This window comes from Haliotis rufescens, unplaced genomic scaffold, assembly GCF_023055435.1.
Source record: "Haliotis rufescens isolate VD_foot unplaced genomic scaffold, xgHalRufe1.0.p SCAF_3, whole genome shotgun sequence".
Classification (NCBI taxonomy): Eukaryota; Metazoa; Mollusca; class Gastropoda; order Lepetellida; family Haliotidae; genus Haliotis; species Haliotis rufescens.
In genome coordinates, this window is record NW_025964001.1 from 13,410,360 (window position 1) to 13,438,191 (window position 27,832).

The 27,832-nt window shown below is 40.6% G+C and overlaps 1 protein-coding gene across 1 annotated transcript; it reads left to right on the forward strand.

The window, feature by feature from the left end:
* The first annotated feature begins 2,405 nt into the window (after positions 1 to 2,405).
* Positions 2,406 to 26,940, forward strand: LOC124134826 (3-hydroxyanthranilate 3,4-dioxygenase-like). The gene is made up of 11 exons (XM_046499879.2): positions 2,406 to 2,478; positions 6,081 to 6,206; positions 9,839 to 9,920; positions 10,611 to 10,694; positions 13,626 to 13,732; positions 16,254 to 16,355; positions 16,847 to 16,890; positions 21,748 to 21,896; positions 25,005 to 25,073; positions 25,506 to 25,588; positions 25,707 to 26,940. The coding sequence occupies exons 2-11, from the start codon at positions 6,118 to 6,120 to the stop codon at positions 25,783 to 25,785; spliced, it is 888 nt and encodes a 295-aa protein (XP_046355835.2). The 5' UTR covers positions 2,406 to 2,478; positions 6,081 to 6,117; the 3' UTR covers positions 25,786 to 26,940.
* Positions 26,941 to 27,832: the final 892 nt, after the last annotated feature.

Genomic DNA, 27,832 nt, shown 5'->3' on the forward strand with positions numbered 1-27,832 from the left:
CCGATAACTCTCAAGCAATGACTGCTCCCTCGCAAACGAGATTACGGAAGTTGAATTTCTTCCATCCACAAATTTATTATATCTTGTCATTATTCACACCCACAAAATATTTTCACAATTTTCGTTAGAAATTCTATTTTTCATATAAATTGTCTTTTAATTCTAATAAATGAAGTATCTTTGAATGGGAGCATTCATTTCACGAAATTTTATGACCCTGGGGAAAGTTGAATCTCATATGATTGATTTGACTGCTGTTGACACTCATAAGGAATGGCATATGGCGAGTTAGAAGAGCGTAATGAATACATATTTCAAACAGTTTTAAATCATTCTCTTGTCTTTCATTTATGTCGAAAACTTATAGCTTGACATGATATCACTATGATATAAATCATGTTAATTATACACGATATATGCATGTACTTAGCAATTGATTAAAATATGGATTTGTACACTATACTGTCGTTTACTGTAGACAATTAACACACCTGAGCATGCACTATATGTTCCATGGGAGTATTGCATCCTTACTCGTTTAAACGATGAGATCTGTTTATATGTAACAACATGTAACAATGTTTATGAACTAACCAAATAACCAATGTTAATGTATAATGCCAAAAGTGGGCAGGTACTAAATCAAAAATAAAAACTTACGGTGAACGCAAACTGAAAAATATATTTTCTGTGTATACTTTAGGGTCTTCCCCGTGTGTACATAAAAATAGGTGCATATTTTATTTGCAAGTGTGGCTGGTTACAAATGTGAGAGCAAATACGTTTCCCCTGAACATTTGCACTTGGGGAATCGACATACCCGCGATGAGGACTGTATGTCCTTTCCCAGGTCAGTTTCTACATATGACTTAATTTATTCCTCCGGAATATTTATACCTAGGACTAATTAATCGCTCACAAGGTAAATATTATGATACATGTCATCGATCTCCTCTTTTGGATTTCTTGTCTTCGTTTCGAGTTCAGTGGTACCTCATTTACATATACAACTGATTTGACGCCGCTTTAACAGTATTCCAGTTATATCACGGGTTGTCAGTTTAATGTGGGAGGAAAACCCGAAGTTATGCAATCTCAGACGTTTAGCACTTTGGTGAAACCCACGAGCACGGGTATGGTGCTGACAAACCTAGAAACATAATCAGCCTGAACAGGGATTCGAACCCACAATAATAGGTTTCTGGCGTACCAAGGGACGCAACTTGAAGTGTAATATATACACTGTGTACATACGTGTCACGTGTTGTACATATTCACAACATCATTATTGGACATATTAAACAAAATACGTGGATCAGGCTTATGGTGAACATATTTAAAATAAGTATACATGCATAAATGTTACTGTGAACACGTTAATCATTTATTATTTACATCACCCGTGGCGATTCCGGGTCTGAATATTGGCCCCAAGCGACTTAGGCTTGTCGTAAGAGGCGACTCGGTGGTCAGGCATGGTGGCATGATTGATTGCGTGCCCGGCGTGAGTTGGTGCTCCTAATATCAATCCCTGGTTTTCCCTGGTCCAGACTCGATTATTTACAGACTGTCCGTCATGTAGCTGTAATAGTGCTGCGTGCGGTCTTAAACAAAACACAAATAAAAATCTCGACGGCGCGTTGAAGATTATTGCACTCCTAGGTCGACGTGCATGCGTTTTAACATTACTACCCACTCAGACACAATATACTGACTCCGAGATGACATGCCCTTGCTTTATCCCCTTAGGCCGAGCGCCAGGGTAAACGCATTAACCATCTTTTAACGTCTTTTGGTATGATGACCGACCTTCCTTTCTTCGGACAGACGCTATAATCCACTAGACCGCGGAGGCAGTCTCCCTGGAAGAACATTCAGTAAAAATTCCACTAGACCACTACACAACAGGACTCGGTCAGCACAGGGAAATATTTCGTTGCACGATTCAACAAAATGTCAGCTGAAATTTACATTTTAATACATTTTAAGGCATTATAGAACACAACTCTTCTAAATCATCCCAAGGTATCGGCAAGATGAACTAGTAGAGACTGTCAGATATGTTAGGTAAGGAAACAGATACTATAACGGAGACTGCTATACAGTCTATGAGGGAGGCACCATGCACGACCTACAGCGCTATTTGCGGTGTCTCCGTGGGACGGGGTCATGTCACCTTGCAGTAACACATTTTGTGCCCTTAAACCTACAGTGGTATTCTATATTTCATCACCATGACACACATTCATGTCCACACTTTAACACGGGCCACATATACACACGGAACAGCGCCGAACGTGTAGGACAGTCACATATATTTTCGACACTGCATGGTCAGGTAAAATTCCGCTCAATTTTCAAACATACGTACTTCAAGCACTGTGAGTGCGGGTGGTGAGTGAACGATGATACGTTGAAGAATTGTAAAGGCAAAATAGATACTGGTGCAATTCGTTCTGAAGAAACGACGTTTGAAAGGTTGGTGATGGGGAGTGGCGGGACATATACACGCAAGTGTAAAATGTGAAATGTCAGAATATAATCGAACAAGTGCGTTGATATAACGTCATATAATTATACATATACAACAGGATTATCAAATATGGTTCGTATAGGCGTTCATTTCATAAAGCGTAGGCGGCGATCGGTGGTGATTTATACGCATTAAACACCAGCATATTTTAAAATACTTGTTGTTTATGCAGTGTTTTCAATTATCATGCACATTTTATCATTGTTACATATGTTCGAGGGGCAATGAAAACTTATACATAAAGAACAATATGATACAATCCTAATACCAATCTCGCATTATCTACTGACCCCGAAGCAGCGTGGTTTGTATGAGTTAATTCGGTTTTGGACCCATGAAGATTCGGGTAGATAATAAGTCTTCAGCAACCCATAGGCGACTATGCTTGGCGTAAGAGGCAACTAACGGGATCGGGTGGTCAGGCTCGCTGACTTGGTTGATGCATGTCATCGTATCCCAATTGATTCGACCAATGTTCATGATATCAATCGATTCGCTGTGCAGAGTTGCTTCCCTTGGGCACGCCAGAAACCTTTGATTGTGGGTTCGAATCCCGGTTCGCCCCGATTATGTTTCTAGGTATGTCAGCACCATACCCGTGCTCATGGGTTTCACCGAAGAGGTAAACGTCTGCGACCTGCATCACTTCGGGCTTTTCTCCCACATTAAGCTGACACGCCGTGATATTACTGGAATAATGTTAAAAGCGGCGTTAAACCCAACTCACTCACTCATACCAAAATATGTAAAATATGGAACTTGTTGTCACCCTGCATGATACCCGGCACAAGGGGATAAAACAAGGGGGTCGTCGTTTGCACTAGAAATCCGGCATTTGTCCGGACTAGTACAAGCAGCGGCACACACGCACGGACATACGCACGCACACAAGCATCTTGAATACAACACCACACCCAAAACGAGACTTACATTATCACGCTATTTTCAGCGTTACTGTTTTGTTTTCTGCACAAATGTCATAACAAACATCAAAAACGTCAAAAACGTCAAAAACGTTCGCTCGTCACGCCGAAGACCCGGGTTCGATACCCGACATGGGTACAATGTGTGAAGCCAATTTCTGGTGTCCCCGCCGTGATATTGCTGGAATATTGCTAAAAGCGGCGTAAAACCGTAGTCACCCACTCACTCATAACACCGGAGCTGTGTGCAGAAAGGGTATTAGGTCACGTGTTACTTGAGGTCTTCCCGCCTTTGAAAGGCTCGCTCGATGACCTCCTTTTAGATGGCCTAGTTGCCGTGGTATGTAAGGCCAGCGTGTTAGATAGATGAGTGTTGTCATGTGCACCAGAAATTCCTTATATCACTTAAACGCACGCACACATAAATATACTCACCGCCAAAAGAAACGCGAACCATAGAAACATATAGAGAAGAATCTACGTAAAGAAGAGATATTTCTAATGTGTACCAATTAATGACAAAACTAACAATCAGTCAAGTGTTACCACTGAATGACTTTATTCTTATCACGATATATGTCTCACGGGATATTGACCCACGAGAAACATCTGCGAAGTACACGCGCTTCGTGAAAGACTTGAAACTTAAATTATCTTTAGTATGGAAGTATGCTTCAATTTGCTACACGATAGTTTGTAATGTTTAAGAAAATGACTGTTGATAATATTAAAAAAGTAACCTCAGTACGCAACTCAGAATTTGTGGATTACCTCGACTCAGAACTTTATAAATACAAAATGAATTCACTAGCGACAAATAATCCAAATTTCTCGGTGCATATTTTTCTTAATAATCGGGTTTGAAATTTTATACGTCACCATAATAGAAGTATTGCAGATTAGATGCCATTGGCAAGGTATTACAGACATCATTGTTGATGAAATGTTTAGTGACGTCACAGTAGATGATGTCATCACAGGTCTTCTCCACACGACCGCCTCCGTGGTCTAGTGGTAGAACGTCCGCCCTGAGAGCGGAAGGTCCGGGGTTCGATACCCGGCCATACCAAAAGACGTTTAAGATGGTACTTGTTGTTACCCTGTTTGGCGCTCGGAATTAAGGGGCTAAAACAAGGACTGGTCGGCTCGGAGTCGGTATACTGTGTCTGAGTGGGGTATTCATATGAAACTGCGTCATGGTATCTCAGTGGGCTAGCACTATAAATCGGCATCAGCCCGGACTAGAACACGCAGCCACACAAACACACACGTGCATGCACGTCGCTATATAAGTGCAATAATCTTGGACGCGAAGTTAAACTCCATTTCACCTCACCTCTTCTCCACACGCTTCTCTTGATGACACTACATTGCATATATTGAGAATATTTCATTTATTATATACTTCAGTATGAAAAAGTTTTCCTAAGTTGAGAAAACTGATATTTTCATTGCAGTAAACATAACACTTGATATTTCACTGCAGTGAACATACCACATACCACGTTGACCTCCCCTCAAATTGTTTCCCTTTACCTTTAGTTTCTGGCCCGTACACATTGACAAGGCAAAACAATGACAGATGGTAATTTATGGAGTTAATATCGCTTCATGCCGTTTGTTATTCTCTTAACAAATGTCCCGTTATAAGCTATAAACTTCTTATTTAACTCTTCAATCGAGACTGTTCGTTTCGCATTTTAATTACTTGGCCAGCGTGTATTCTTTCGCTTCCAACAGCGGTCTCGTAGTTTTCACGAATATTTTTTGTTAAAGTTGATTTTGTATATAATCATATCTATATGTATGATACAGAATTTTCGCGACGCTAAATATTTTTTGTTACTTTTGTTCAAATATCTCTTAACATTTTGCAAACACGAAACTACCTTTTATTCGCAAATACAAGGGGTGGTGAACCGTCCCTCTGTGTTAGGTAGGGAGAATTTACGTTTCAAGGTTTTACATTTGTAATGAAATAATTTAATTTCCCGGTAGACAATTACACAAAAACTATATAAAAAATAGCATGTTTCTCCTTTTCACCCCTCACTCGACGGGAGAAACATCACATTAAACTCATGAAATAGCCTTTATATATTCAAGAGGAGCAAGTGTGTAGAAAGTACTCTAGGATTGGAGGGAGAGAATATTAATACATGTAATATTTTTCCTTGACACCCAGCCCCACCCCCACACTCCCTATAATTAATAACTTGTCCCTAATTAGTGGCCACGTACACCACCCCTTATTTTTTTTCAAGACCAACCCACCCCTTTATGTCACCACAATGCACCCACCCATCCACCCTCCTCTATAATTAATGACGAGTCCCCCATGACCCGCAAACCTTGAACAAATGCCATGTCAACCTCGTAAAAGAAACGAGATATCTGCATGACACTGGTTTATGGGCCAAATCAGCTTTATTCCAGTCTAGAACAGTTTTATTTAATAACTCATATCTTTCTCCCTTGTCACGGAAAACATTTCCAAAACACATGTAATATTATTTGAATTCTTTTCACTGTTAAATGGATCCATATACTCTATGCTATGTCTTTTCGTTGTATGATCTATTTTATGGTCTCTGATGAAAATAAGTATAAACGACTTTCAACAGTCTATAGATCTGTAGTGCCTGGGAAAGCACAACAATCATGGACACTCAACCAGTTGTTTACAACACGGAGCGATGGATCGAGGAAAACAAACAGTTTTTTCTCCCTCCAGTCTGCAACAAGATGATGTGAGTACAAATGTCGTAATTATGTTTTTAAGTAAAGTTGTCACCATTAGCATGTTGAACTATTGTTATGTTGCGTAGACAAACACATGCGACGCTCCTTTCTGCGTTTTTTTACCCCAGCACTGCAGGGGATTTTGGTCAGAGCTTCAGCTTGAGGGCAGTCCGCACATATGTTTCAAAACATTTTACCAGTTATCACTTGGTAACAGACCCGTGAAGATCCGGGGTAGACTAGGTCTTCAGGAACCCATGCTTGTCATAAAAGGCGACTATGCTTGTCGTAAGAGGCGACTAACGGGATTGGGTGGTCAGGCTCGCTGACTTGGTTGATGCATATAATCGATCCCAATTGCGTTGATCATGCTCATGATATCAATCACTGGATTGTCTGGTCCATACTCAATTATTTACAGACCGCTGTCATATAGCAGGAATATTGCTGAGTGCGGCGTTAAACAACAAACAAACAAGCAAACAAAACTTGGTAACATATACCTCATAATTATATGTACTCACATATATATATATTGGGAGATAGGAACAGGGTTTGTCCGTCACTCCATCTGTCCGTTCATACGCTTCTCAAAGGAGACACATTCTCTCAAAATGATCTCAAATGATTTTCGAAAATAGGTGTCGTAAATTCATTTTACAGAGTTATGGCCCTTGCTCCGTGCTTTTCAACTTAGTGGTTTTTTTTATACATAGCGTATAATGCGTGAAAGGGTGACAAGTTTTCGGAGAAACTACTGACGTTACATGAATGAAAGTTTGCATGCTTATCTAAGAGATACTTGTCAAGACTTGATTTCGAAAATTGGACGATTGATAATCAAGATCTATATTGTCTTACATCGCGAAATGCATCAAATCACGTGAGTACCTTGATTAAAAACATGAAACGATTTGGAAAATATCTGCTGACAACAAGTTGGTGGTGCACCATCTTCCCGAGGCAAGAGAGTTAACTGACAATAAAAGTCCAGTTTCCACCCTTGCCGAACTTGGCTGGAATTCCTGGAATTGATCGTAGTGCCACCAGTGGCTAGTACAAGTTGTGTCCATTCTATGCCTCTCCCATATGGACCAATCAGATTCCACCTCTCGTATCACATGCATTTGCTTCAAACAAAATGGTGGCGCCTAGTCAAGATGATCTGATCAACCATCAAGATCTATTTTGTGATAAAAGGGTTCTTACTTCGCGAAGTACATCAAATCACGTGAGCACCTTGATTAAAAACATGAAACGATTATGGAAAATATCTGTTGACAACGAGTTGGCGATGCACATGCTTTGCAAATCCTGCAATCGACCAAACTCTGCATGGCAGTTTACGAACCGGATTTTGATTTCGGTGCACGAATTTGATTGGACTATGCATAGACTCGTTAGCCCAGCCAAAATGTAACTCCATAATCCCAGCCTAGTTCAGCAAGGGTGGAATCTGGACTTTTATAGTCAATTAATGCTCTTGCCTCGGGAAAATGGTGGTGCACATGCTTTGCAAATCCTGCAATAGACCGAAATCTGCACGACAGTTCACGAACCGGATTTTGATTTCGGTGCACGAATTTGATTGGACTATGCATAGACTCGTGAGCCCAGCCAAAATGTAGCTCCATAATCCCAGCCTAGTTCGGCAAGGGTGGAATCTGGACTTTTATAGTCAATTAACGCTCTTGCCTCGGGAAAATGGTGGTGCACATGCTTTGCAAATCCTGCAATAGACCGAAATCTGCACGACAGTTCACGAACCGGATTTTGATTTCGGTGCACGAATTTGATTGGACTATGCATAGACTCGTGAGCCCAGCCAAAATGTAACTCCATAATCCCAGCCTAGTTCGGCAAGGGTGGAATCTGGTCTTTTATAGTCAATTAACGCTCTTGCCTCGGGAAAATGGTGGTGCACATGCTTTGCAAATCCTGCAATAGACCGAAATCTCCATGACAATTCACGAACCGGATTTTGATTTCGGTGCACGAATTTGATTGGACTATGCATAGACTCGTGAGCCCAGCCAAAATGTAACTCAATAATCCCAGCCTAGTTCGACAAGGGTGGAATCTGGTCTTTTATAGTCAATTAACTCTCTTGCCTCGGGAAAATGGTGGTGCACATGCTTTGCAAATCCTGCAATAGACCGAAATCTGCACGACAGTTCACGAACCGGATTTTGATTTCGGTGCACGAATTTGATTGGACTATGCATAGACTCGTGAGCCCAGCCAAAATGTAACTAAATAATCCCAGCCTAGTTCGACAAGGGTGGAATCTGGTCTTTTATAGTCAATTAACGCTCTTGCCTCGGGAAAATGGTGGTGCACATGCTTTGCAAATCCTGCAATAGACCGAAATCTGCACGACAGTTCACGAACCGGATTTCAATTTCGGTGCACTATTTTGATTGGACTATGTATAGACTCATTAGTCCAGCCAAAATGTCACTCCATAATACCAGCCTAGTTTGGAAAGGGTGGAAACTGGACATTTATAGTCTGTTAACTAACTATGATTAATATGGACACAGCTTTACTCAATTTTCACCAGCTACCTTTTCGGTGAAGCTACACTAACTCCTGGACACCATACCCATGGCTCCTGCCATCGCAAATTACCCACCCTTGATTTTCATTAACATTTTACCGACCAATCAAACGTCGACATAAGGGAAAGGGTAAGGGAGATAACTTGTGTTACCTAGAAACCAAAGCCACCACCAATTTGCATGGATATTATGACATTCTTTCCTGAAAAAAGATTCTTTAGTGTGTCAGTCAGTTTTTCAATATTGAATTTCTTGCAAACTCAACCATTATCAATGGGACTGGCCGCCATGTTGTTGATATCGCCATGATTGGTACGTTAGACCTGGTAGTAATTGGCAAATGGAAATCAAGGGTGGGTAATCTGAGATTGGGAGAACCACGGGAATGGATCCTGGGGGTAGTGTCAGTTTACCGAAATGGGAGCCCAGGGCCCACTTGCACAAAGCGACTTTAGCATTAAGATGATCGTAACTCCCATACTTTAACATAGGCTTACAATAGTCGTAGCTCTAAGATCGGTTTGTGCAAGTGGGCCCTGGAGATACAGAGGATGACCATCTCCTGTCTCCTTTGATAGTACAGGATTTATAATGCTCAAATTGTGTGTATGTGATCCAAACAAGAGTCTCTAATTGTATCAACATTATGTATGTATGCATACTAGGGCTGGGACGGGTAACTCGTGTACCCGGGTCGGGTGGGTACTGAGTAGGACCCGGGTACCCATCGGACTTCCCGGGCCCGTGGTTCGTCAAATGATATATTGTTTAATGACAAAAAGTATCTAGAACTCGATGGTTACACAACATTGTTCGCATTTCTTTCTGACTATGCATCCAATCCTTCTGATTTTTCATATGGTTGAATAAACATATAACTTAATTCAACTTCAGTGTATGAATGACCAGATTGTTTAATACATGTATCCAAATACGTTTTGTTCCCAATCGGACATTTTGAGACATCTCCTGAGACCTACAGCGGGTACCCGGGTAGGGTCGGGTAATAGGGGTGTGGGTACCTGGGTAGTAAATTTGGACTCGTCCCAGCCCTAACTACAACATTTGAACATTCGCAGGCACAAGGAAGGTCAGCTGAAGGTGTTTTATGTGGGCGGCCCCAACCAGCGGAAGGACTACCACATTGAAGAAGGAGAGGAGGTATGGCAGTCCAAGTCTTGCTTTCCATAATTATGCCAAAATTGTAGTTACCAAGTAGCGGTGTGTATGCCCAAAGTGGGGGTCGGGTAGCTGGGTAGGAGCATGTAGTAGGGGATCAGGTACCCGGGTAGGGGCAGGTAGTAGGTGGTTCAGTACCCGGGTAGTAAATTTGGACTCGTCTCAGCCCTAAATGCCATGATGATCAATCTCTATGAGGTTAAAGATTTTTTATGCAAATATGATTGAGTGAATGAGTGAGTGAGTATGGTTTTATGCCACTTTTAGCAATATTCCCACAATACCACAAGAACACCCAAAATGGGCTTCACACATTGTACCCATGTGGGGAATCGAACCAAGGACTTTGGCGTGACGAGCGAATGCTTAACCTAAAGGCAACCCCACTGCCCCAGCACGTATGTATAAGAGCATGTAAAGAAATATGTTGGGAGAATTAGAATTTGTTCTTTCAGTACACTCAAACTAATATAAAAAAATTCTCCCCAGACCCTGATGTCATATAAACGACAGATATGATGGTCCCAGCTGCAAAACTCAAGAGCCTGTTTTGGATTGTTATTGTGGTTTTGAGAGGATCATTTGTAGTAATGAGTGAAAAAATGTCATTCTTGAGCTTTTATTCCTTGGCATAAAGTATTCATAATATTTATGCAAATGTGTTTGTTCCAGCTGTTCTACATGCTCAAAGGAGACATGTGTCTGAAGGTCGTTGAAAAAGGCATTCATCGAGATGTTCACATCAAACAAGGGGAGGTAAGCCAGGATAAAAAAAGATTTCAGAGTCCCAAGCAGTTCAGCTGCTGAGAACAAATCAAGCAGTGACCGTGGTTCTGTTTGTGGAAGCATGTCAAATTTGGCTACAAGTACTATCAGTAATGGTGGTGACCAAGATAATATTTCTAGAATTACATTTGCCATAAATGTAGGAAATACTACTGCCAGTACAGTCAATAGGGACCGATATGAGTGCAACCTGGTTTAGTCTGGTGCAACAAGGTTTTGATGTCATCATGCACCAAGTGCAAGCTATAGTTAGTTTGTTAAATCAAGCGCTAGGCTTTATAATATTTTTATTTCTAGGGTTTTTTTCTTTGAAAAAAAAGTTGTCTGAATATGTTGCCATGGTAGCAGTGCTTGTGAAGCTTGTCATGTCAGCTTTGAGGTTGACAATGTGTGTATAATTTTTTTTGTGGTGGACAGGTATTTTTTTCTCTGTTTTTCATAAGCAATCTCAGAAAAAAGTCTTGCCTTATGGAAACACTGGGCCATGGCCTCTTAGCTGACTGTGGGGGCGGTCGGGTAGCCTAGTGGTTAAAGCATTCGCTCATCACGCTGAAGACCCGGGTTCGATTCCCGACATGGGTACAATGTGTGAAGCCCATTTCTGGTGTCCCCCGCCGTGATATTGCTGGAATATTGCTAAAAGCGGCGTTAAACCATACTCACTCACTCACTTAGCTGACTGTGTATGACCCCTGTTGAGTATCAGTTTACAGAGTATATTTGTTGTTTAAAGCACACTCAGCAATATTCCAACTATACGATGGCGATATGTGAATAATCTAATCTGGACCCAACAAACCAGTGATGTGACTTCATGAGCATCAGTCTATGCAGTTGGGATACGATGACATGCATCAACCAGGCTACTGCCCGATCCTGTTGGTCTCCTCTTATGACAGGCATGGGTTGCTGAAGATCAGTTCTTACTCTGGCCCTCCTATCTATATACCGTATTCGACGTAATAAGCGCCTAGTGCGCTCTCAAAATTAGAAACAGGGGGCTCTTCTTAGAATATCATTTTGGTGAAAAAAAACCAGAGTTGAAAGATAAATTTCATGGTTTATGCTGACAGCCTGAAATGTTTATACACGACAGATATATTCTTCCAGAATTTAATTGCCCATAATTAAGGATGCATATAACACACAAGTGCATATTATACACGAACAAATAAGTCTTGTGAACATTGATCAATCGGAAGGGGTGCTAATTGGGATTGTTCACTAGCCAATATATTAGCAAATATCGCCGTGGGCGCTTATTGGAGCGGGGCGCTTATTATGTCGAATACGGTATTTGGAAAGAAATGAGTTTAAATTCAAGGCGTATTAGTAGCATACCTTCTGCTTTGGAATCGAATGCAATTACTGTGCCCAGGAAAACAAACACTATCAGATTTGACAGGGGTCAGTTACAGAATATGTGCAAAGCCGCTTTGAGAAACTCGGTCAATTACAGCGAAATAACTTCAGCTAAAAGCTGACATCGTAGTCGATTGACAACACGTTATCCAGGAAAAACAGCATGCAAGGAATGGTGGCGACAAACAATTAAGCGTCAAGCGAAGTTATTTCTTTGGTTAGTCTGACTGGAAGCCTTGAAAATAATGTGTTAACTCCATGGCATTGATCAAGCAGTATTCATATGCATCAGAATGTGTTATCTAAATTTTACATTTGACTCCCTTCAAAATACATCGATAATGCATACAAAATATTTTTTTACTGAAGATAAATAATCTGAATCGAAGGGGAAAATTTGAAATATGTTCAATGTGCATTATCTTCTTAATTAGAACTACATTCTCTGGAGACAAGCACTGACAGTTTCTCTTCTCCGCTACTGTCAGCCATGTCTACTGTTTCACGCGCTGTGATGACAGTTAGTGTCGGAGTAGTTTGGAGAAATCCAGAATTTTTTACGGATATGACTGTATGTGTTCGGTTGCTGATAATTTCTGTCCCAATAGCGGCTGTGTGGTGATTCCAGTGTGAATCGTTGTTACGATGATAGTTACTACATTTACATCACATTTGAGGGGGCACGGGTGGCCCAGTCGTCTAAGGCGCTGCGATTCGCTGTGCAGAGTTGCGTCCCTTGGGCACGCCAGAAACCTATTATTGTGGATTCGAATCCCGGTTCGCCCCGATTATGTTTCTAGGTTTGTCAGCACCATACCCGTGCTCGTGGGTTTCACCAAAGTGGTAAACGTCTGAGACCTGCATCACTTCGGGCTTTCCTCCCACATTAAGCTGACACGCCGCAATATAACTGGAATACTGTTAAAAGCGGCGTTAAACCCAACTCACTCACTCACATTTGAAATCAATTCTTCGCACATGTTATCTCTACACATGGTATCTCTACACACCACATTGCACTTATTAATTCTGATAATGCTTCCTTTTATTCAAATAGATAGGAGGGCCTGTAACTTGATCTTCACAGGGCTGTTGAAGTGTAAATAGATATAACATTAACATAAACTAATGGGTGATTGTAAAGATTACAGTTGTACAGAGCTCCAGCTGTGAGCTGCTGTAGCAAATGTTTTTATTATGATTCCCGCTTTGAGGGTCTGAACGCTCTGTGTTAGTCCTGCACCATGACCGTGGAATATATTTATTTTATGAAAAAAAAATAATCTAGAAATGCATACAAAAGAAAGTCTAGCCAGCTCAAGCTAGCTCTATTCCACAATAAATCAGCATAGGGAATTTTTATTTTATTTTTAGAGTCAAGAAGGATATTGTGTAATATAAGATTTCAAAGACTAAATGTTAGTCTAGCTCCGTGTGTGCCAGAAACAGAATTTCTTGACTTTTATCATTATTGTATTATTTTCTCCCATAATTGCTATGAGGTTTTCCAGGGTTTATGGAGTGTCCCTATATCCACAGATATTCCTCCTCCCCGGCAGAATCGCTCACTCCCCCCAGCGCCAGGAGAACACGGTCGGTCTGGTGATAGAGAGGGAGAGGTTTCAGGATGAGAAGGATGGCCTCAGGTGAGGGCACAATAGAAAGACTAGCGTCTTTGTAGACTGACTGAAAGAGGGTTAATAAGTAACTTTGAATGATGCTTTGATCAATATTTCTGTTATATGTTTCTGATGACAAACCCTGGATTTTAGTCGTAGGAATTGGTGATTCTAACCAACAATCAGTGGACCATGACATGTTCCTCACAGCGATATACTATGTACAATCTGAGCTCTCTATACAGTAAACTAAACTCAAAGGGGCCATTAATTTTAGTTCAGTATAACTGTAGTTCATTATAAGCATATAAACAGCAAACGTGCGGGACAAAAAAATATGTTTGTTTTATCTGTCAGTTCCTTATAAGTGTGTCCGTTATAAACGTAGTTTACTGTACCATTGCTGCCAACAGTTTGTTTTTTGTTTAACGCCGCACTCCCAAGACATCGACAACCAACTTGGCAGACTCAAAGACCAGTTGATGCAGGCTGTAGAAAGCCCAATGAAGTTTTTGAACCCTGCTTTTGTTTTGTTTATTCATTGTTTAACAATGCACTCAGCAATATTCCAGCTACGTATATGAAGGTGGTCTGTAAATAATCCAGTCTGGACCAGACAATCCAATGATTGATGTCATGAGCATCAATCTACACAATTGGGAAACGATGACATGCGAGCCTGACCACCTGATCCCATTAGTGGCCTCTTATGAAAAGCATTGTCGCCTCTTATGATAAGCATGGGTAAAGAACATATATCCTGGCTGTGATGCATGATATATCAGGTGATATTTCCTAGCTCTGAAACATGACATGTCAGAGGTGATTTCCTAGCTGTGATGCATTATATACCAGAGGTGACATATCCTGGCTGTTATGCATGATATATCAAGAGATATATCCTGGCTGTTATGCATGATATATCAAAGGTGATATATCCTGGCTGTTATGCATGATATATTAGAGGGATATATCCTGGCTGTTATGCATGACATATCAAAGGGGATATATCCTGGCTGTTATGCATTTTGTATCAGAGGGGATATATCCTGGCTGTTATGCATGATATATCAGAGGGATATATCCTGGCTGTTATGCATGATATATCAGAGAGATATATATCCTGGCTGTTATGCATGATATATCAGAGGGGATATATCCTGGCTTTCATGCATATGTCAGAAGGGATATTTCCTGGCTGTTATGCATGATATATCAGAAGGGATATATCCTGGCTGTTATGCATGATATATCAGTGAGATATATCCTGGCTGTTATGCATGATATATCGGGAGATATATATCCTGGCTGTTATGCATGATATATCAGAGGGGATATATCCTGGCTTTCATGCATATATCAGAGGGGATATATTCTGGCTGTTATGCATGATATATCATAGGGATATATCCTGGCTGTTATGCATGATATATCAGGAGATATATATCCTGGCTGTTATGCATGATATATCAGAAGGGATATATCCTGGCTTTCATGCATATGTCAGAAGTGATATTTCCTGGCTGTTATGCATGATATATCATAGGGATATATCCTGGCTGTTATGCATGATATATCAGAGAGATATATCCTGGCTGTTATGCATGATATATCGGGAGATATATATCCTGGCTGTTATGCATGATATATCAGAGGGGATATATCCTGGCTTTCATGCATATATCAGAGGGGATATATCCTGGCTGTTATGCATGACATATCAGAGGGGATATATCCTGGCTGTTATGCATTTTGTATCAGAGGGGATATATCCTGGCTGTTATGCATGATATATCAGAGGGGATATATCCTGGCTTTCATGCATATGTCAGAAGGGATATTTCCTGGCTGTTATGCATGATATATCAGAAGGGATATATCCTGGCTGTTATGCATGATATATCGGGAGATATATATCCTGGCTGTTATGCATGATATATCAGAGGGGATATATCCTGGCTTTCATGCATATATCAGCGGGATATATTCTGGCTGTTATGCATGATATATCAGAGGGATATATCCTGGCTGTTATGCATGATATATCAGGAGATATATATCCTGGCTGTTATGCATGATATATCAGAAGGGATATATCCTGGCTTTCATGCATATGTCAGAAGTGATATTTCCTGGCTGTTATGCATGATATATCAGAAGGGATATATCCTGGCTGTTATGCATGATATATCAGAGAGATATATCCTGGCTGTTATGCATGATATATCGGGAGATATATATCCTGGCTGTTATGCATGATATATCAGAGGGGATATATCCTGGCTTTCATGCATATATCAGAGGGGATATTTCCTGGATGGGAAGCTTAATATGTCAAAGGTGATGTATCCTGGGTGTGAAGCTTGATATATATATATATATATATATATATATATATATATATATATATATATATCAAAGGTGATATTTCTTAACTGTGATGGATGATATATCACAGGTGACTTTTCTGACCATGATGCATGATATTTGAGATGTTGTCTAGATTCAGGTAAAGTCAGCAGAACTACATGTTGGTGTTGTACTCCAGGTACTATGTGGAAGACGAGGACAAGCCAACCCTCCAGTCCCTGTATGAAGAGTGGTTCTACTGTGAAGATCTCGGCACACAACTTGGCCCAGTAATAAAGGCGTGAGTCACTAGGCTCTTGGTTCAAGTTTGGACCCAACATGGTTCATGGTTTAACATGCACTAGCGATTGGGCAAAGTAGGATTCTTTTCTTTGTGGATGGTATTCGCATATGTCACCTTGAACATAGGAGTCAAGACTATTTCCAAATGCAGTTGTATCTCGACTTTTTTCATAAATCAATGTCAGGACATGACTTACTAGTGGTAGCGCCATGATCGCTTAGGGATTTTACCATTATTATTATGTCACACTATTGTTCTGTCGGTTGATTTTGAGCCAGGAATTCACCATGACATGGTTTAAGTCAGAGAAATTATTTAATCGGTTGATTAACTCGCCCCAAAGAAGTAGATGCTACTTCCGGGATCAACAGATTCTCCATTAAAGAGGGTCCAATCTAGGTATTTAAATATTACAAATGTGAGGTTTTCATGACTCCTTCTTGATGTGTGAGATGTAAGCAGTGATTAAAGGTCCTTGTGATTTACAGGTACTTTGCCTCAGAACAGCATAAGACAGGGAAACCTCTTCCAGGTAAGCTTGACTAACTTTAAGCATGTTTAGTTCAATGTTTTCAGTTTCTTTCTACTTTGGGGAATAAGGGTTTGCAGTTGTTAAATGATCTCTGTTATCTGTCTGTACCATCATTAAGTTCTTCCCTATGCCCCCTGCCGTTCTCCAACCATCTGTGCCAAGCCTGTCCACACAATTAGCCATAAGTTACTGTCCACTGATGTGATGAGCGAAGGGAAGGTCCATCTGTCGAGATACAGTGTTCCATCGTTATTGCGCCCTTCAATATAGCGCTAACTCGGTTATAGCGCGCGGTAAAGCATGGCTCCCAAAATTTACTAACATTTTCAATAAACTCAAGTTTTCCAATGATGCGATGTTTTCCCCCATCTCAGAAAACATTATCAGCTGATCACCGCGATCACGTAACACTGGAAATACCAGTCAACAAATCCGAACTGAAGTACGCAATTTGATCCTATTATTATAATATCTGGTAATGAAAAAATTGTTCATTGTTTATCTGGACCAATGTTTGCAATTTATTTTTTTAATTATATTCAAAATTTCATTCAATAATTATAATAATGTTTACAATAATTTCGGCGAAATCGTATGCGAAGTGATCGCTAGATCGCACAACTGACCGTTATTTACAGCAACCACGATCAGATTACCGCTATTGACGTATTGAAACGAACTTTAGTTGCAAGAGTGTGGATACACATATCATAAATGCCGTACCATGACTCGCTAAAAGTCATATTTCTGAAACGTGCAACGTAGATCGTGTTAGGTAGGCAGAGCATGTAAACTGTTTTGTTGGTCATCTACCACCTACGACTCGACCTTCGTTAAACCGCTGATCATCTATAACGCTCGTCAATTATTTGGACCCTGAAGGTAGCGTTGAAGCGAGGGATCACTGTATGTTTTGCCTAGCTCGATATTGTCCCTTGCATGTTCAGAATGACTAGCCTTGCTGTGGCTTTATATTTATAGTTTTCTGACTTTCTTTGTCAATTTGTAGGACAGGAAGCAAAATACAAATATTGTGAGGAATGTTGTTTTCGTTAAAGAAAAGAAAAAGTTGTTGCAAACAAAAGGTATTTTTGAAAATCAAAAGTATTTTGAATTTGTTTGTTTGGTTTGTACTGAAGTGAAATATATACAATACAATCTCTGGAAGAGGGACAGGTACTGAACTTGTCTTAATATAACCCGTGGTGGTTTCATAGACTGTTTACTATGTCATCAGATTTAGTATGTGTGTTACGTCATCACTATCGTATATGTGTATGATGTCATGGTTGTTGACACAGTTAACCCATTATCTTACGACGACAAGAATGGTGGGTTCATAGAATATATTACAATTAGGACAGTGGGGTTGCCTAGTGGTTCAATCCCCGACATGGGTACAATGTGTGAAGCCTATTTCTTGTGTTCCCCACCGTGATATTGCTGAAATATTGCTATAAGCGATGTAAAACCATACTCACTCACTCACTGGAGTCATCCCAATATTATAAGTCTGCTCACAGTGTTCAAAAGACCTTTGAAGATCCGGGGTAGAATAGGTCTTCAGCAACCCATGCTTGCCGTAAATGGCGACTATGCTTGTCGTAAAAGGCGACTAACGGGTTCGGGTAGTCAGCCGCGCTGACTTGGTTGATGCTTGTCATCATATACCAATTGCGTGGATCGATGCTCATGGTGTCAATCACTGGATTGTCTGGTCCAGACTGGATTATTTACAGACCGCCGTCATATAGCATGAATATTGCTGAGTGCGGCGTTAAACAACGAATAAACAAAACAAAAGCAGGGTTCAAAAACTTCACTGGGCTCTCTACACCCTGCATCAACTGGTCTTTGAGTCTGCCAAGTTGGTTGTCGATGTCTTGGGATACAATGTTGGTGGATGGTTGTGTCATCAAGTCACCAACTCTCGTACAATGTCCTGTACATGACTTAATGACGCTTCTCCAGTATAATAATCTCATAGTTTTGTTCTTGCTGTCGAGGGGATGTTGAAAGACCACCTGGCGTGTACCTAACTGCCATGTTTGTTACAATTAACATTTCTCTGATAATATCTGCACAATTGAATAAAATGTGTAAAGAAGCTGAGGTGAGAGTTTGCAAATTAAGTTTTCATGGTCAGAATGGTTCATTGATTAAATCTATACAGGTAGAAAATAAAACTATACATGATCCTATTGTTTTTTTTTACATACACTGTTAATCTAGTTTGTATCTGATAGACCCATTATTTTACCAATTAACTTCAATGTCTTTATTTATTTGATCTTAATTAAAAAGAGGGTAAGTCTACGAGGAATGGTCCAATTCCACAACAGGTAAATCTCATGTTTTGACAAGCCATTTCTACTCCGCTGTCTGACAACTGGTATCTGACACATGGGGTATGACTGTCTGGACATAGGTCAAGTAAAGACAATAGAGTGCGATTAGAGGGGAAGGCCAGGGCATGAAGCACACAACAGAGTTTGTGTACAACGTTGACATTGCTGCAGATATTTCACTCATTCTGTCCAGTTATGTGAACATTTATAGAAGAGTTACCGTATTCGACATAATAAGCGCCCAGGGCGCTCTCAAAATTTGAAATAGGGGGCTCTTATTAGAACATTATTTTGGTGAAAAAGAACAGAGTTGAAAGATCGTAAATTTCTTGGTTTATGCTGACAGCCTGAAATGTTTATATACGACAGATATATTTTTCCAGAATTTAATTTCCCATAATCAAGGATGCATATAACACACGTATTATACACGAAAAAATAGGTCTTGTGTACATTGATCATTCGGAAGGGGTGCTAGCTGGGATTGTTCATTAGCCAATATATTAACAAATATCGCCGTGGGCGCTTATTAGAGCAGGGCGCTTATTACGTCGAATACGGTAACAATAATATCACAGTGCATTTGAGAGAATAAATGAACAATATGATGGTAATGCCAGTTCAAATTATCCGAGAGAGCATCATTCATTGTTGCGCACCACCTGTAAACATTCAAATTTCTTGCTCCAATTATACATGCTTAAAGTGACAGGAACAGCTGTTTAAATGACAGTCGCTGTTCAAAAGCCACTACACAAATGACACATCATGAAATACAACTGTGACATATGTTGGAAGTATCTAAACCAGGGACCAGTCAATAATAACGGGGCTTGCAGATGAAATCAGGTGTAGGGCATTATGTACATGAGGGTGTTTGGGGGAGGGTCATGCAAAATGGAATTGAATTTGAGGGAGGGTTACCATAAAAATGGACAGTAAATTATTATCCCCCGCCACGAAGTGGAAGGGGCATATAGGAATGGGTGCCATCCGTCCTTCTTTCTGTCCGTCACATTTCGTTTCCAGAGCAGAACGCAAAAACCATGAGAGATATCTTTACCAAACTTGGCACATAGATAGGTCTAGTGGTTAACTTGTGCCTTTTTGATAGTTTGGGATATTTAAAAAAAAAAAAAATTGAGTTTCTATGGCAACGACTTTGACTTAGACTGAAAAAGGCAGTAGTCCTCGTTTCCGGAGCAGATCTTGAAAACCGTACGATATTTCTTCACCAAACTTGGCACATAGATAGGTCTAGTGGTGAACTTGTGCCTTTTGTTTTAGTTTGGAATTTTTATTTTTTTTATTTTTTGAGTTTCCGACTTTGAAAATCACCAAACTTGGCACAGATCTTGAAAACCATACAATATTTCTCACAAACTTGGCATATAAATAGGTCTAGTGGTAAACTGGTGCCTTTTGATGGTTTGGGAGTTTTTAGGAATGTTTCCTAAGCAAGACCATAACTCGGAAACCGTTTACATGTTCTACAAAAACATCTACGCAGGGTTCTCTGAGAACCATTACCATAATTACCTAATTGAGATGTATACCACGTGACAAAGGAACTTGGTCATTTCAACTGTACAATGTAATGTAATAACTGACAAATGAAACAATTGTTTTGGTGATGCCATCTGTTACCTTGCCTGTTGGACCAGATTGGCCGGCCTCAAGGCAATGACTGTGTGAGTCTGATACAGGGATGTTAAGCTGAACATATATGATTATAAATATATGGTAGTTTTCATGTTTTTCTTGTAGGGTGCATGAATATTGAAAGTGTATGTACCGGTATGTCATGTTCAGTAACGATTCAATCAAGACAAGACTTGTCTATGTGAAAGTCACTTGTGAAGATCCTTGGTAGAATAGGTCTTCAGCAACCTGTACTTGCCACAAATGGCGACTTAATAGTCAGTTAACTCCCTTGACTCGGGAAGATGAACATATGAATACAATGCTGGAGTTAGTAAATCATCATATTTATTACATTGTGCTAAATGATTTGTTTGTTTATACAAAAACACCCACACATTGGGAAACCGCTATCTAAACGTATTTGTAATGTTAATTTTATTAGCAACTTTCAGCTAGGTGACCTTATTTGCATATTAATGAGATTGTGATAACAAATTTATTGGATTGTTTTATCACATCAATAACTATCTGTGATATGATAAACAATATTCTGCAAAGGCCTGGTTTATTCTGCTATCACGCCTAACAATTGTCACATCTTTGACAGTATGCCACTGCAGTAAATATCAGGGCTAATAATCAACATCAATATCATGGATTAATTAGGGTATGATGAAGACCATGTGACTTCCTTTCTAGAACATCAGTTCATCATATTGTCTGGCTGGGCAGATATCAGCCATATTGATGTGAAATCTTTGTCAAAAATAAATGTGCCTCCTACACTGACGGAGAAATGTATTGGCAATTTAAAATATATATGGCATTTCTTTGATGACTTATGGGTGTCAGCCCTGTGTTCCAGGGACAATACCAGAGAATCCCCCAATAGTCCTTGACTCCACTATTTCCCTGCAAGCACCCTTCAACCTCTGGGACTGGTTGTACGCCCATAGAGAAGAACTGCACAGCAAGGGACAAGTGCAGCTGTTTGGGGACCAGTACCAGTTTGATGTGAGTGTACAGCTGTTTGGGGATCAGTACCAGTTTGATGTGAGTGTACCACTGTTTGGGGACCAGTACCAGTTTGATGTGAGTATACAGCTGTTTTGGGACCAGTACCAGTTTGATGTGTGTATACAGCTGTTTGGGGATCAGTACCAATTTGATATGAGTATACAGCTGTGATGTGAGTATACAGCTGTTTGGGGACCAGTACCAGTTGATGTGAGTATACAGCTGTTTGGGGATCAGTACCAGTTTGATGTGAGTGTACAGCTGTTTGGGGATCAGTACCTGTTTGATATGAGTATACAGCTGTTGGAAGACCAGTATCAGTTTGATGTGAGTATACAGCTGTGATGTGAGTGTACAGCTGTGATGTGAGTATACAGCTGTGATGTGAGTGTACAGCTGTGATGTGAGTGTACAGCTGTGATGTGAGTATACAGCTGTTGGGGGACCAGTATCAGTTTTAAGTGAGTATACAGCCATGATGTGAGTATACAGCTGTTGGGGGACCAGTTCCAGTTTGATGTGAGTATACAGCTGTTGGAAGACCAGTGTTAGTTTGATGTGAGTGTACAGCTGTGATGTGAGTATACAGTTGTTGGGGGACCAGTACCAGTTTGATGTGAGTGTACAGCTGTGATGTGAGTATACAGTTGTTGGGGGACCAGTATCAGTTTGATGTGAGTGTACAGCTGTGATGTGAGTATACAGTTGTTGGGGGACCAGTACCAGTTTGATGTGAGTGTACAGCTGTTGGGGGACCAGTACCAATTTGATATGAGTATACAGCTGTGATGTGAGTATACAGCTGTTTGGGGACCAGTACCAGTTGATGTGAGTATACAGCTGTTTGGGGATCAGTACCAGTTTGATGTGAGTGTACAGCTGTTTGGGGATCAGTACCTGTTTGATATGAGTATACAGCTGTTGGAAGACCAGTATCAGTTTGATGTGAGTATACAGCTGTGATGTGAGTGTACAGCTGTGATGTGAGTGTACAGCTGTGATGTGAGTGTACAGCTGTGATGTGAGTGTACAGCTGTGATGTGAGTATACAGCTGTTGGGGGACCAGTATCAGTTTTAAGTGAGTATACAGCCATGATGTGAGTATACAGCTGTTGGGGGACCAGTTCCAGTTTGATGTGAGTATACAGCTGTTGGAAGACCAGTGTTAGTTTGATGTGAGTATACAGCTGTGATGTGAGTATACAGTTGTTGGGGGACCAGTACCAGTTTGATGTGAGTGTACAGCTGTGATGTGAGTATACAGTTGTTGGGGGACCAGTATCAGTTTGATGTGAGTGTACAGCTGTGATGTGAGTATACAGTTGTTGGGGGACCAGTACCAGTTTGATGTGAGTGTACAGCTGTTGGGGGACCAGTATCAGTTTGATGTGAGTATACAGTTGTTGGGGGACCAGTACCAGTTTGATGTGAGTGTACAGCTGTTGGGGGACCAGTATCAGTTTGATGTGAGTGTACAGCAGTGATGTGAGTATACAGTTGTTGGGGGACCAGTATCAGTTTGATGTGAGTGTACAGCCATGATGTGAGTATACAGCTGTTGGGGGACCAGTTCCAGTTTGATGTGAGTATACAGCTGTTGGAAGACCAGTGTTAGTTTGATGGGAGTGTACAGCTGTGATGTGAGTATACAGTTGTTGGGGGACCAGTACCAGTTTGATGTGAGTGTACAGCTGTTGGGGGACCAGTATCAGTTTGATGTGAGTATACAGTTGTTGGGGGACCAGTACCAGTTTGATGTGAGTGTACAGCTGTTGGGGGACCAGTATCAGTTTGATGTGAGTATACAGCCTTGAAGTGAGTATACAGTTGTTGGGGGACCAGTACCAGTTTGATGTGAGTATACAGCTGTTGGGGGACCAGTATCAGTTTGATGTGAGTATACAGCTGTTCGGGGACCAGTACCAGTTTGATGTGAGTATACAGCCGTGAAGTGAGTATACAGCTGTTGGGGGACCAGTACCAGTTTGATGTGAGTATACAGCTGTTGGGGGACCAGTATGAGTTTGAAGTGAGTATACAGCCGTGAAGTGAGTATACAGCTGTATGGGGACCAGTTCCAGTTTGATGTGAGTATACAGTTGTTGGGGGACCAGTACCAGTTTGATGTGAGTATACAGCTGTTCGAGGACCAGTATAAGTTTGATGTGAGTGTACAGCTTTTGGGGAACCAGTATCAGTTTGATGTGAGTATACAGCTGTTTGAGGACCAGTATAAGTTTGATGTGAGTGTACAGCTGTTCGAGGACCAGTATCAGTTTGACTGCTAGTATACAGCTGTTCGAGGACCAGTATCAGTTTGATGTGAGTATACAGTTGTTTGGGGACCAGTATCAGTTTGATGTGAGTATACAGCTGTTCGAGGACCTGTATCAGTTTGATGTGAGTATACAGCTGTTTGGGGACCAGTATGAGTTTGATGTGAGTATACAGCTGTTTGAGGACCATTATCAGTTTGATGTGAGCATACAACTGTCATGTGAGCATGCAGCTGTTGGGGGCCCAGTATCAGTTTGGGCACGTTCCTTGGGCACGCCAGAAACCTAAGAACGTGGGTTCGAATCCAGGTTTGCCCGAATCATGCAAGCTGACACAGTGTCATACTGTTGAATGTGTTAAGCAAACCCACCCACTCACTCTCACCCTGTATACCAAAAGAAGTTAAAATATGGTACTTGTTGTTACCCTGTCTGGCGCTCAGCATTAAGGGGCTAAAACAAGGACTGGTCGGCTCGGAGTCAGTATACTGTGTCTGAGTGGGGTATTCATGTTAAACTGCGGCATGGTATCTCAGTGAGCTAGCACTATAAATCGGCATCAGTCCGGACTAGTACAAGCAGCCACACAAACACACACACGTACATGGATGTCGCTATATAAGTGCAATAATCTTGGACGCGACATTAAACCCAATTTCACCTCACCTCACTCCCACCCTGTGAGCAGTGTGCAAGAGCTATATTCACCCCACACTAACCCAGTCATATCTGTAGCACCAGCAAACAGTCTTTTTGTATCATGATACAATTCTGTATCATCATATCATCACACAACTTGTTATTGTTCTAAATCATTTTATTCTTCAGGTACGTATTTTGGGCAAGGGAGAGCACTCTGGTAAAGTCAACAATGCTGAGGTGTTTATCTGGCAGCTTGTGAGTATAGAAGTCTATGTTCAGGGAGGGATCTTATTTCGAACTTTCATGATGTCAAAGAACGTGTTAAAAGTTTTAAAGTTTTACATCTTAAACTAAGGAAAATTCAAATCACAGTATTTGTTATTTCTCTTCAAACTTTGGTCATAATAGGGTCACACACCTGATAACATTTCAACTGTGCAGCCATGACTAAATTATCAACAAGAACGAAACTTGGAAGTGTTCAGTGTTGCTTCAGATTCCTCTTACATTCAATTCAATAAATGAAGTAAACCTTAAAATATTTCTTGCATGAACTGAAATATTTCCAGGTTGAAATTATAAAGTTTGAACTTTCTACCAGACTACTTATATCTGCACACAGGACTATTTTTAGTAAGCAAGAACAAATAAAACAGTATATAAATGTGGTTGTCTCCCCTGGCACAGGAGGGAGGCTGCAGTGTGCAGGTAGGGGGCAAGGACTACACTCTGGAGGAGAATGACACCATGTTGATCAGGACAGGACAAGCGTAAGTTACAAATCCATTTTATTTTTGTCAACATACTGATGCAATAATTTCTGACAGTCTTTGTGACATATGTGTTAAAAAGTTCAGTAGTACTAACTGATCACATCCTTTCTCCCAGATATACAGCTGTCCTGTCCGACAACGCTGTTGCCCTGATCTCCTTCCAGGACAGAGACCGCAAGACATCAGCCAATTAGACCCATTCCAGCTCTGTGGCGGATCAAAGAGTCATGGTCGTTTCAGTATTTGGACCCTAATGACATGCACACCAAAAAAAACATGAAATAAAGAAAATGTTGACATACAATGTACAGATGTATGTGTGAGTACGATTTCTACACAAATATGGGGCCCCTATAACACTCCCACAAACAAATCCATTATCCGTCTCTGTATATGAGTCACTTAAGGTTCAATTACATCGTGAAATGCATCTTACCGAGGCAAGAGCGTCCACTAGCCTTTTTATCAAAGTCTTGTTTCCACCCTTGCTACATCAAGCTTTCTTTCCTGTGATAAATATGATTGGACTATGGCACATATAGATAGTCCAATCGGAGAACGTTTCACAAAATCAACATCCACGACTGGTACACCCTCGTATGAAAGTGATATACTGCTGCCTGTCTTTGTTGACACGAATATGTTTTTTCATGTTTTAAACCCCTAACGATTGCCTGTGTTTTTGTATCAGGGATGAAATCAAGATTGTTTTCATTATCTGATTGACTAGGTCGTCGCCTATGGTAGTCGCCATCTTTGTGAAGCTATACAAGATGAGAACAGCAGCGATCTGACTGGATATTATGTTTACATGACAAGGGGCACAACTCATGATCTATGTGAGGTGGCGCCAGGGTCGAGCCAAGAAAAGTGGCTTCGCTGTGGCAAGGGTAGAAACTAGACATTGATATAGGCTAGCGGACACACCTCGAGAAGATGTGTGAAATGTAACATGATTCACAAATTGTATCTCCAGATCATGTATCCATAATTATATTACTTATATTTCATGTACATGTATGTTAATTCTATATTTTCTGACAGTATGTACATCGTTTTTCAAGCTATGTCACTCTAAGTCATTCTAGTAGGGGGCGGTCGGGTAGCCCAGTGGTTAAAGTGTTCGCTCGTCACGCCAAAGACCCGGGTTCCATTCCCGACATGGGTACAATGTGTGAAGCCCATTTCTGGTGTCCCCCGCCGTGATATTGCTGGAATATTGCTAAAAGCGGGGTAAAACCATACTCACTCACTCACTCATTCTAGTCGTAAACAATCAAATCCTGTTGTCTCAAATTCAGATGTATCGAATCAGCAGTTATGTCAAATTAAAAATATGTCCCGTTGAACTTGTACAGTATTAATTACTTTTTTTACCCAGTTTGGAGTTAAGATAAGTTAAAACTTACGCTGATAAGTCAAGCTTGACTTATTGAAAAACAAAATAAGCACAAGTTAGATGTATAATGGCCGGAAACGAAACAGTGTGAAACATCAAAGACAGCAAACAATTGATTGGCCTGAGTAAGTGACTGCTTTTCTACTCAATTAAAATTAGGTTTGTAACTAATTAATAGGAGGGCCTGGAGCATCCCACAGATGACATCCTTACCTTGTCAGCTTGGTGACAGGGTTAACCTCTTTGGTCGTGTGGACAAGGCATCCTACTTCTGATCAGAAGGTCCTTGGTTCGAATCCCATCACAGGACTCATAAATTTTATGGCCGCTACAATAGCATCACTTATTATCAGGGAATCGGTGATGACTTTGTAAACACCTGAGACAGTCAATACCCGCAATCAACAATTTGTGGTCAGGTGATGTTCTGACGAAGTGCATGATGTATTGTCATGTGATTGCAATGTAATTAAAATCTCCAACACATGTGAGACGAATCAGGATTAACTTTGTTTATCTGTTGTTCTCACTACAGTATTTAATAGTCAAGTCGTATATATGTGTCAAACCTCAGGTAAGTTGAACTGTTGCCCTGGTTCCCACAATATGAGACAACAGAGTTGGACTGTATCTAGTCGATCGCAATGATGCAATAAATTATAAAATTCATTTTTATTTCATGTACAGTATCATGATCCTAATGTTCAGGTATTTATGGCATCGTGTCGAAGTATCACATTACTACGCAACTGCACACAACAGACAAACTGGCGACCCAACTAGATAAAACAAACTGGCGACCCAAATAGATTCAACTGACCAAATGCAGGTCAAACTTGACA